The sequence below is a fragment of the Dreissena polymorpha genome, chromosome 7 (genome assembly GCF_020536995.1).
Source record: "Dreissena polymorpha isolate Duluth1 chromosome 7, UMN_Dpol_1.0, whole genome shotgun sequence".
Taxonomy (NCBI): Eukaryota; Metazoa; Mollusca; class Bivalvia; order Myida; family Dreissenidae; genus Dreissena; species Dreissena polymorpha.
In genome coordinates this window covers 39,378,402-39,390,534 of record NC_068361.1, presented here as the reverse complement: position 1 = coordinate 39,390,534, position 12,133 = coordinate 39,378,402, and the positions used below count along the sequence as shown (strand labels likewise).

General features: G+C 32.0%; 1 protein-coding gene across 1 annotated transcript in view; it reads right to left on the bottom strand.

Moving 5' to 3' along the window:
• Positions 1 to 4,719: 4,719 nt before the first annotated feature.
• Positions 4,720 to 12,133, bottom strand: part of LOC127839646 (forkhead box protein P2-like) — a 29,022-nt gene continuing 21,608 nt past the window's right edge. The window contains exon 3 of the mRNA XM_052368031.1: positions 4,720 to 4,752. Coding sequence (XP_052223991.1) covers positions 4,720 to 4,752 — 33 coding nt within the window. The remainder of the gene's footprint in view (positions 4,753 to 12,133) is intronic.

Below are 12,133 nucleotides of genomic sequence, written 5' to 3'. Positions count from 1 at the left end.
TCATTTACTTCGATAGCGTTAAGTATTTACGCAGTTGAAAGGATCTCGGTATGGTAAACGGCAAGATCTGCTTAATGTGTATTCACAGTTATTGTTTGTTATAATTTCGAGAATAAATGTTTGCTTTCATTTAGTGCCTTTTATGATAAACGCAGTGCTTTTGAAGGGTAATTTTAAATTTGATGGTTAATGTATTTTAGCTACCGGTATGTACGTTTTCAAGGCAAAATAGCAGAACAGGACAGAACAGAAAGTTTATTCATATAACTTGAACATTTCCAGTTCATCGTTACAAATACATAACTGACAATATATAAGCATTAAGCACATGCATAGTAATGCGAAAGTGACCAAAATAGTACATAAAAAGGTGTTTAAAAATGCACTTAGGCTATCATATCACTCAACGTTTGCATTCAAATTATCAGTTCGTTCTCATTTTAAAAGCATTTTTACAATATATTGCTAGTTTATTTAGGACTTTGGTTTTAGTGTTTGTTAACAAAAGAATAAATTTATGCATACTAGGTCGGTTATAATAGAATTTGTCAATATACATTTTTCTTATATCAGTAAAGAGGACATACAATTACAAAATGGTATTCGTCTTCAATATCACCTGAGTTACATATAATACATTTGCGTTCGTTTTTTAGGAATATTTATATGTCTCCCAGATTCAATTTTTAACATGTGGGACGAAAGTTTAAATTTTGATATGTATTTTCTTAAATTAATGTTTTGGATTATGTTAAGGTAGTCAGATAGTTCAAATCGATGTTTCAATTCTTTGTATAGAGTTAATGAACTTTTAACATTTAAATCATTTAGCCACAAACCTATGTAAATATCAATAAGTCTATTTTTAAATATCGGAATAAATACACTTTCATTTACTGATTCTGGATACATCAAAACATCTACAAAACCAGTGTTTTATAGCAAGTCCCGTACTTTGGTAATCCAGTTGTTACATCGTATTATATTGTCAGCACCATTTCTCATATAACATAGTGTACTAAAAAATATACAATTAGTTTGTTGAACAGTATACAATCTTATAAACTATTTTATAATTCGTACATAGCGATCTATATATAATGGGTATCGCCCTAGTTCCCCGTACAGAGCTGAATTAGGGGTACTCATTTTGACACCAAGTATTCGTTTCAACAATCTTCTATGAACTCTTTTAATATCATCAGCATTTACAAACCCCCAAACCTCACACGCATAACACAGTATTGAAGTAACATAAGAATCGAACAAATTTAATATTATTTTAACAGGAACAAGCATGTATTTGGTGATTGCAAAAAGCGACCCCATAGCCTTTAAGCCTTTATCGGATAAAGTTTGAGTAGTTTGTATAAATGACCCACCTCTTGATAGTACAATGCCGAGATAGTTAAATGATTGAACCATTTCTATTTGCTCATTGTTATAAAAAATTGGCTCATTCATTGAATTATTTCCTCCCTTTTTAAATATGACTACTTTTGTTTTTTCTACATTGACTTTCAACTTCCATCGTTCACAATATTCGTATAGATTATCTAAAGATTTTTGCAATCCTTTTTGTGTTTCGGAAAAAATTACAGCATCATCTGCAAACAATAACAAATAAATATATAACTGGTCTAACGTGATCATGTTTTCATTGTTATTACTCAAAAAGAGTTCAATGTCGTTAGCGCAAAGAGAAAATAGTATAGGTGAGATTGTCTCCCCTTGCAATAATCCAACCTCGCAATTAAAGAAATCCGACAAAATCCCCATATGTCTAACACATAATTTCACTTCATCATACATAGACCGAATAATTTTTAACAATCTACCGTTTATTCCGCTCTTAATAAGCTTGTACCATAGTCCGTTTCGATATATTGAATCATGACATTTCATTTGGTCAATATAACAACAGTTTAGTTTCTTTTTAGCACTAAGTTGTTAATCTATAAAAGCATTTAGTAGATAAAATAGCATCCACTGTGCTATAGTTAGTTTTGAAACCGAACTGGGCGTCTGTGAGCGTATCGTTTACAATAGCCCACTTTTTAAGCCGTTCGTTTATTACGACTGTAAACAATTTGGCAAAACAGTTCGCTAACAATATGCCTCAATAATTGTTAGGGTCGAATGAGTTTCCTTTTTTGAAAATAGGCATAATTACTCCCTTTGACCAGGATTTGGGAAATGACTCTTTTTCAAGGATATAATTAAATAATATTTCAAGTTGTGTATCAAGGACATCCTTTCACGCCTTAAATATTCGTATATAATATTATCAATTGAATAGCATACCCCCGCTCAAAATATGAAGTGTGACAAATAAGCTTAAGTTGTAATGCGTTACATATGAAGGTTTTGAGATTAAAGATTTAACGATTAAATAACAAACAAGAGCTTGTCACAGTAGTGCCAAATCCCCGCCGAAATGTGTTTGCTTGTATGACAACATTTGTTTTAGAGAGTAGAATAATATTTGTAAAAACAAATAAAGGGAGATGATTCATTATGCTCCGGACAAAAAATTTACTTTGAAATTGAATAAAGGGATATAATTCAAAAACTAAGGTAGATAGAGTTATGGTTCTTGGTCACTGCACTTCTCCTAGTTGTCATATGTTTATATTTCAAGTTTCAAGTAAATCCCTTTAGTAGATTTAGAGTTATGCTCCGGACAAAATTTACTTTAAAGTAATATAAAAGGGGAGATAATTCAAAAACTAAGGTAGATAGAGTTATTGTTCTTGGTCACTGCACTTTTCCTACTAACCATCTGTCTATATTTTAAGTTTTAAGTAAATCCCTTCAGTAGATTTAGAGTTATGCTCCGGACAAAAATGTACTTTAAAATTATATAAAAGGGGAGATAATTCAAAAACTAAGGTAGATAGAGTTGTGGTTCTTAGTCACTGCACTCCTCCTAGTTGCCATCTGTTTATATTTCAAGTTTCAAGTAAATCCCTTCAGTAGATTTAGAGTTATGTTCCGGACAAACATTTACATTAAAATCATATAAAAGGGGAGATAATTCAAAAACTAATGTAGATAGAGTTGTGGTTCTTGGTCGCTGCACTTCTCCTAGTTGCCATCTGTTTATATTTCAAGTTTCAAGTAAATCCCTTCAGTAGATTTACAGTTATGCTCCGGACAAAAATTTACTTTAAAATCATATAAAAGGGGAGATAATTAAAAAACTAAGGTAGATAGAGTTATGGTACTTGGTCACTGCACGTCTCCTAGTTGCCATCTGTTTATATTCTAAGTTTAAAGTAAATCCATTGAATAGATTTGGAGTTATGCTCCGGACAAAGTTTCAGCCGGACGGACGGACGGACGGACAGACGGACAGGACCAATTACTATATCCCCTCCGAATTTTTTTTTCGGCGGGGATAATAAGGTAACCGAATTAAGCTGACTGACCGTATATATTCGGTGAATTTTAATAGTGTAAGGTTCAGAATACAATATTGTGATGCTTATCTTTTACTCTGTGGTCAAAAGTCAAGCTCGGAATGCCTGTTTATAAAACAACATAAAACATATTGACGTACATGAAATAGGTAACTTTTCATAGTGTATCTTAGTTTACGAGCATTTAATCTAGGGCGTATGTTTGTGTTGAATTTTTGGACACGAAACAAACTTATTTTTGTATGTGTTTGACAGTATGTTCATAAAACTGCCACGTTAAGTTCATGACTACAAACTACCGCAATATTAATATTTAACACATGGATTTGATTTTTTACAAATACCGTTACGTTATTGTGAACCAAGTATTAAGAAACATTTTAAACAGTTAAACTATGTAGAATTCGCTATGGAGTATCCCGATAATGTTAAGTCGCGCAGTCAGAACGCAGTAAAAAGCGGCGTTTTTTAATTACGGAAACCAGAACTAGAAATATCCCAATATACGAGCCACTAAGTAAATCAAATAAACAATACACCTTCCAATATAATATTGCATATTGCATTTCACCAATATATTTATAACTCGACTTTTTAATAAAGTTTAAAATAATAAATAGTTAAATGAAATCGAAATCGAAATTTGAAATGAATTGCATGAATCATATAAAGCGTAAACAATCACTTTTTAACATATAGTATTAATTTATCAATAACAATTCCGCACAAAATAAAACATTGCATGCGTTTAATGACTTTGCATTATTTTGCCTCGAAAGATGTTAACTATTAAAGTCAAAATCCACCCAGAGTTTATAAACTGTAACCAAGTATTGTATTGCAAATGAAAACAACATTATGTTAACTTCTGTAATTAACGAAACGATGAATTAACACACAACTCATTATAAATAGAGGATATTTGTTGAATTGGGTGAAATATCGATTTTAATTCACGAGTGACCATAGCAAAAATACTTTTTTCACGATTGGCTGCGATATTCCGCCAACGCCAACACATTTTTGTGTTATGCAACGCTTACAAATGCTTATTTTTGTGGGATTTTTTACTGAAATAATGACAACGTAACGTCATGACAACGAAGTCATTTCACAGTATTACAGTGAACATTATCGATTATTTAACGGTTAATTTTCATTGCTTCAAACTGCGAATTATCAGTTTTTATTTATATTTCTCTATAAACCACCGGACACCATACAATAACATCAACTATTCAATATGATAATTATACTACATATATCTAATGCAATTTAAACAGCAAAGAAACCGCTCTTACCTGCCAGAACGGAACACAACAGCTATGCCCTGCATATAATACATCGTACATAAAATACACAGTGTAAAGGAAATAAAGATGCATATTAACGCTTAGGTAACGTTTATACTTAAAATCATAACACATTTGGCGGTTGCAGAAACAATTTAAACGTATACTAGCATCTCAATACATTATGGGTCAGTGGAGGGTTAAAAGAAGTTATGCTTACATCCAAAGTTGAAATCATCAAACATTATAAGGTGTTAGCTCGCTGTCTCTATTCCCTTTTACATATTTTACACTTCTGAAATCGAAAGTAGTAAAATAAAGCCTATCATTATGTCATATAGGACACCGAAACAATGCTTTCAATTCATCGAGTATTTGAAGCGTCCTACTTTCCATTCGTGACCTTATTATTAAAAATTATTTTACTAAAATAACCAGCGTGGTGTGTTGTTCTTGGTATCACTTATTAAATTGTATTGTCTGCGGCATTGATCTATATTCAAACCAAAAATAATTTAAAGAATGAACACCCACGCCATAAAATAGGTCAAAAGCCTTAAGAAAGAGGTAAAGAATGAACTGACAAGGACAATGTCCGCATACAATTGACATACGGTCATATGTGAGTTAAGTTACGATTTTTTTTAAGTGAGTATAATGCAATTATCAATTAAAACTTCTTCGCTGGGAGATGCGCACACTTTCTTCAATAGGTATATTCGTCATTTCCGAAACAAACAAATGTTACAATCAAATATAATATATAGATCGTCACTCATCATAAAAAGGTCGAGAATTATACCTGGCGCTGTTGTATACAGGTAAGTGTGAACGTTCTCAATCTTAGCCATTATATAATTTTTTTTAATATTTGATGATTATAATAGAAAATTTTAAAAGAATTCCTCTTAAAGTAACAGCCATTGTGTCCTTAATTTCGCCAACCCTTACACAAAGAAACCGAGAATGAATATAGGAAATAAACACACACATGGCATTACTGTTAAGAAAACTCAAATCCGGTTGAAATACGATCATCGCTGACATTTTATCAGACAGCTTGTACATCACAGGAACATACCGGGTAACTTAAAATCAGATATATTCGTAAAATATATAACTATCAACATGTTATCATAAAGATCATTAGAATTCAATTGTGCTTTTGTTTGTATCGACCCCCTCCCAATTAAAAATATCCAATCATGCGTCTTCGTATACTTGTATGATTTTAGAAAGGTGTGTAGCACGTATTTTTAATGTGTCGTGTTTTTGTATCGAAAGAAACGCAACACGTTACAAACGAATTGAACATGATCCGCATATTCGATTTGGGTAAGTAGTCGATAACAAACTATTTAAGCATCTTTATAAACCTATATATCTTCTACTTACTATACAAGGTAAATGTCATAAATGTTGCATTTGTTTGCTGAATTAATATCCTTATAAGTTTGCCATAATCTTTGTCTCATTAAATGTCGCTCAATGTATGACTTAATCTTGATGAAACTTGGTTTGAATAGTTATCTTGACAATATTTAGGCCGAGTTCGAATCTGGGCTACAAGCGTTTAAAACCAAGGTAACCCGTTCAAATCTTACAAAAATGTTTTTACCTCTCAATAGGTCATTTTTATGACAAAGGCTTCATTTAACTTGGTCAGAATGTTTATTTTGAAATTGTCTAGATTGACATCGGATTTGGGTTAGGTGCGTCCTGCACCAGATCACGTCATAAAACAAAACATTGTTATGACTCAAGATGCAAAATCTTGATGAAAACAAGCCAGAATTTTTATCTGATGATTGTTAGCGGAAACCTTTGGCATGTTGTTTTCCCTCAGCTTATTGTTGAAAAGAAACACATTAGACAACCGTTACACAAACTCTGAGCATACCATCAACGTATAATAAAATAAAAGATTATACATATCACATCAATGTACGTGGCGTTAGCAACATGTTGAAGCACCCCTGTCTAGCACGTATTGTATTGTGAACTAATGACAGCTTAATTGGCAGCTTAATTGTTTACACCTACGTGAATTATTGGTTTATTATCTGACATAATATGAGGATCGAAAATGTATCTTTCTAAACTATTCTCAAGTAAACTTTCATGTTAGCCTAATGTAAATGTCCTAAATGTATCAAGTTAACCAGCAGCTGGACAGCATTAAACGAACATATTTAAAGCGCTGAATCATGTAGGACCGTTTGTTGAAACAATATTTATTTAGCTTTACACAACATGTAAGCAATATAATAGTATACAAACATTCATGCTACTTTGGACAAGAAATGCTTAAGATTAGAAGTGTAAAGTTTAATCTAACTGAATTGAGAAAAAATCTCAAGGCTTATGCTTTTGCCCTCTTTTGTCAGTTGGAAGCGTTGCTGATTACGTGTGGACAAATAACCATGTCACTACAATGTACAAATATGTCAAAACAATTAACAGTGTAGAATACAAGTAGATATAAATATACAGTATAGGATCTGGAAAATGATGTAATGTTTAATACAATACGTGTAACAAAATGAATCTGTGTTTGAAAATATCTTAACGCGTAAAATTCTTTCTCCAGCATTTATATAACACCAGTAAAGGATCTACTTTACAATATTTCATTAAGACGAATTGACTTTTGTCGTGCAGTCATTTAACGTTTCATTCATATACAACTTTATGACAAGCTACTGACTTAACATTGAAAAAACGTGTTCAGCATGCGACCTGACTTAGTCAATGAGAAACGAGTATCCTGTACGACGTTAGATAAAGTGAGCAAGACAAGCTTCGAAATATGTTCAATGTGCGACTCAATGTATGTTGTATAGCAGAAATTATTAGTTAATATAATCAACTGTACAATTTAAAATTATGTACGATATCAATAAAACTAAAGCGAAATAAACCGTGCAATGTTTAATTTCCATTTAAGTTTCGATATAAATTTAAGATTGTTTATAAGTGAACATTAAGTTCTATTCTGTGAATGAAAGCTAAATAAATAGAATGTCTGACCAACATAAATAAACTATCGTTAAGCTTACCTTTTGTTTCACTGTAAAAACAATTTTCAAACTTCTTCAGAAATATATTTTATCTGAAGCGTTGATTCCATTATAACACGATTAAAGTAATGTCTAAATGGAAAGCAGGTACCTTACATGTCTTAACAGCATTGTAACATTATTTATTTAAATATCGCTGTTGATTTATTGTATGTAACTGAACTAACTGTTATCTGTAAACTGCTAAAGGGACCGTTTGACAGAATTAATACATTCACAAATACGATTTGATTTAACTAAATGGTGACGCAAAAATAATGTATAAAACTGCACTGCACTCGATTGATTGATGCTTTCATGATTTCGTAATTCACGTATGACTCGAATGCAAAGGATCGGTGTTAACGTAGATTAAAATGGGAGTATCTCGTGATTACGAATAAAGCAGGGTATTTCAAAATGAATGAGCTAAATTTTAACCCACAGTTTTTTCCTAGGCTGAATACGGCCTTAAGCAAGATACGCTCCGATAAATACAATACGAGTCTGCCTGAGACGTAACAAAACAGAGGTAATCCACGCGAAAAAACGCTCATTCAAATCCTAGTTTAACCGAATTTACGTTTAAAGGGACTAGTCCAGCATAAGTAAAAAAAAATGTTTAATGACAGGGATTCAAAACGATGGCATCTAATATATTCAAACAAGCAAAAACCAACCCTGAACAATAAAAATGTAGAAATTCGTTTATTGATAACCATCAATCGAATACGAAACAATACAAAAGCGTGTGTAACGCTTTTCATCGATTTTGGGAAACACTCATATTTACTACATAGCGTTTAAATGATATTAAATGTAAAAGTCTGCACTGTTTAGTGGAAGCATGTAGACCGAAATTCGTGACTCTCTATATACTTTTCGGTTAATAACATCGGGATGACTTAATTGAAACCCTTCTTCGGTTTTTGACGAATCATGTTAAGAACTCTGCCCATAAATGCAAAAACATAAAATAGCCATGTCATTATATCACCAAGTATTCAACCAACGGGTCTGTTTTCTTCATGAGAATATGATGTACATACAGCGATTAAAATAGGTATAAATAGGCAATGATGTCTGCATACAGAGTTTTCCATATATAATCGTTTTACTTGTGTCAATTTAATTATCAACGAGTAAAAACTGGCATTTGTCATGAACTTTTAACCTTCACGAGTAACTTTTTTTGCATTCGTAATACTTGGTTCATTCGTCAAATGTTTCTTACTGACAGCATGGCACATATCACATTTTCAAATATTCAGGCAAATCACCAATACAATAATTGAAATAATAATGGAACACAGTTTGAAATGTCGATCAACAATTAGGTCATAGATTTGTTAAGTTTGCAGTTCATTGCAAATGGAATATTTTAAAGAAAGCCTGGGTAAACGTTAACGTAGAAATAACAGTCGGTGTGAATTATTTCATATATGTTGCACACCGCTGTTACATCAGCTATAGACGAGCTAAGTGATAAGCAAGCAGAGATATTCCCAGCGAGCCCTTCATTAGAGGTATATGTGTAAACTAATGGCTGTGTGAAAAGCAATAAAAACTTTTAGTTATACTATATCATTCTCATGTGTAAACAGTCTTACGACAACAAGCGAGGTTAATGCTTATGCCATGTGTGTTATTATCATGTAAAGTCTGCAGGGTTTAGTGGAAGCATGTAATAATTTGCTCCCGTATGCCACTGGTTTGAACCTCTTGTCAAGAACATGATTTGATGTTAGTGTTTTGTTGATATTTTAATGATTGAAATACTATTCTCAATATAATGTAAACGTGTTAAAATCCACACAGTTCAACAATTGGGTCTAGTCCGATCAAAGACCTTTAGACGTTATTTTGTAAACGAATCTGCGCTGCAGTCATTCATGGCCAATATCTTTTTTTCAAACTATAACAAATATGAAAAATACATGATATAGCATAAAAGGATAACCGAAATGTACTTCTCTTAAAGGTTCATGTTTAGCGAGTATTCTTTAAAAAAATTATCGTGAATGAGTAGTTCATTTATATGAAACAGTCTCTCAATGAATAAACTCTTTTATTTTTGAATCGGAAATATATAATGGCTATCCATTTGCGTATGTGATTAAAATTTGAGGCATACGATGATTTATATTACGACAAAATTAGTTAATCAGCGTTTTATTTGTCATTTTGAGAATGTGTTGGGCATTTTCACAACGACTTATTCGCATTTACACATGGATATTTGATCAATCGCATGATATAGCGTTTGTCAGTATTGAATTACTTCAATATGCGGGTTTAAATTCGGTTCATTTAAATTATGTTGAAATAGCATTAAGTGATTGTTGACATAAACTTGAGCATATTTGTAAAGTAGACAGGCTATTACAAATGAGTGCAGAGTAGTTTTCAGGACGAATGATTCATTGCCCGAAATATTTCTAAATACCTCTATTTAATATGTTCCACGTGATATTTCTTAGGTAATCATCGCAACACATTAAAAGATGATTAAATCATTTAAGATAATAAGAAAAAAGTGTCGAATGAATAAATGAGCACATAATAGTTCGCATTGTACAACGCTGGGCATGCCTTTGATACATGGATGAGTTTTCTACTATTCAAAACAAAGATGATTTGCAATTGTTAAAAACTTTGACATTTTTAACTTTTTCTTATAACATTTTGTCTTTTTTTATTCACGTATGTTTTAATGTTATGCTTGTTTTGAAGAACAATTTATATACCCGCTTTAAAGATAACGATATAATCATATAAGCTATATAAACATGAATCACATCTAAAATAAAGGGAATTTTTTTTTGTAAACATTGATATTAAAATAGTGTATCGTTTACTAGCATACATGAGATTTTATCGGAACATATACACGCATTTGGTATCGAACATATGTAGCCCGTTCCTATGCCGACATGAGCGCATCGCCTACAGAAGCTGCCGTGTTTCCATGGCGATATCTTTAAATTGTACATGCATTAAGCATTGCAAGCGCAGAAAGACAATAACAAATTTCAGTTTTAAGCTGTTTGAGCAGCTGGCTGCGTGCGACTTCTGGCCAAAGGGCTGCGACCCATCCAGAGGGGTCGCGGTCGGTGTTATATCGCGGCCCCTATCGGTGGTTGTCGCGATTTTCTCCGTGCCTTTTGCTTAAATTATTGTTTATTTATATTTGAAAGTATTCGCACGTTGCTCAAATCTACGCTGTCATGTATTATCCTTTTTAATCTATTTGCTTCTGTGTTTACGTTTTACTGACTTTTTGCTTATGCAATATTGTATAATATTGTTAAAATGTTTGTGAGTTTTCTTTTCGTGCGTTAGCTATTGTACACTTTCAATATCTAATGTAATACTAGATCGAAAGTGACAGTTTTGAGTCCTTAACAATGCAGCAAATGCTAAAGTGTGAAAATTAGGTTTCTGAACTTAAAAAAAATATGTAACGTTTATTATATATTAACGCTTATTATGTTATTCGAGTAAATTCTCCAATAAACATACATAAAGTACAACATATTGTATTCTAATTTGTTCCGATTTTGTAGAGAAATATCTTATACAACTATAAATCTTCATTTAGTAAATTTCTATAGGTCGAGTAATTTCCTCAAAACTACAATGTAATTCATGTAAATTCTTATGTCGTAATGCAAGGTTATGTAAGTTCCCCTTGTGTATTAACATGCTATAAGACGCAACCAGACGCCGACAAATCCTTAAGACTTAAGTCTTAATATAAAAAATATACTTTAAACTGTAATATTGGTATGTATGCAGAATTAAGTAATGCAGTTTGAGTATGTACAGGTAATTCATAGATAATAAATTAAGTAAAATCGCGCTTGTTTCAGAAGGCCTCTGGAAACATTTGTGTACTGAGAAGACATCATACCGAGATGATGGTATTCTAATAAACATTCAAACTACCATTCTGTGTGCCAGCAATTTTTGACAAGTCTACAGCAGACGCACCAAACGCTTCAAACCTTTTACCTAAGCAGTTTGTGAAAACTCCGCCAGATCAGATGGCCACGCAAGGACGAAGTTTTACAATATCTCAATTTTATACGCATGTCTGAAAATGTTGTTTAAAAAAACATGTTTCATATATCTAATTAATTTTTTAATATAATGCATTTCGTATAACGTTTGAAATAAAATTTCCATAAACGGATACAATACTCCTTTAAGAATAACTACATACAACAACAAAAAAACAACATTTATTTCAGCAAGAAAGCTCACAATAAAGCTTCTAGCGTAAAATAGTGAATATAAAATACCTCTGGCTCATTTGAATATATTTAAAATTGAGAAAATATTAAGTAAATTAATAATC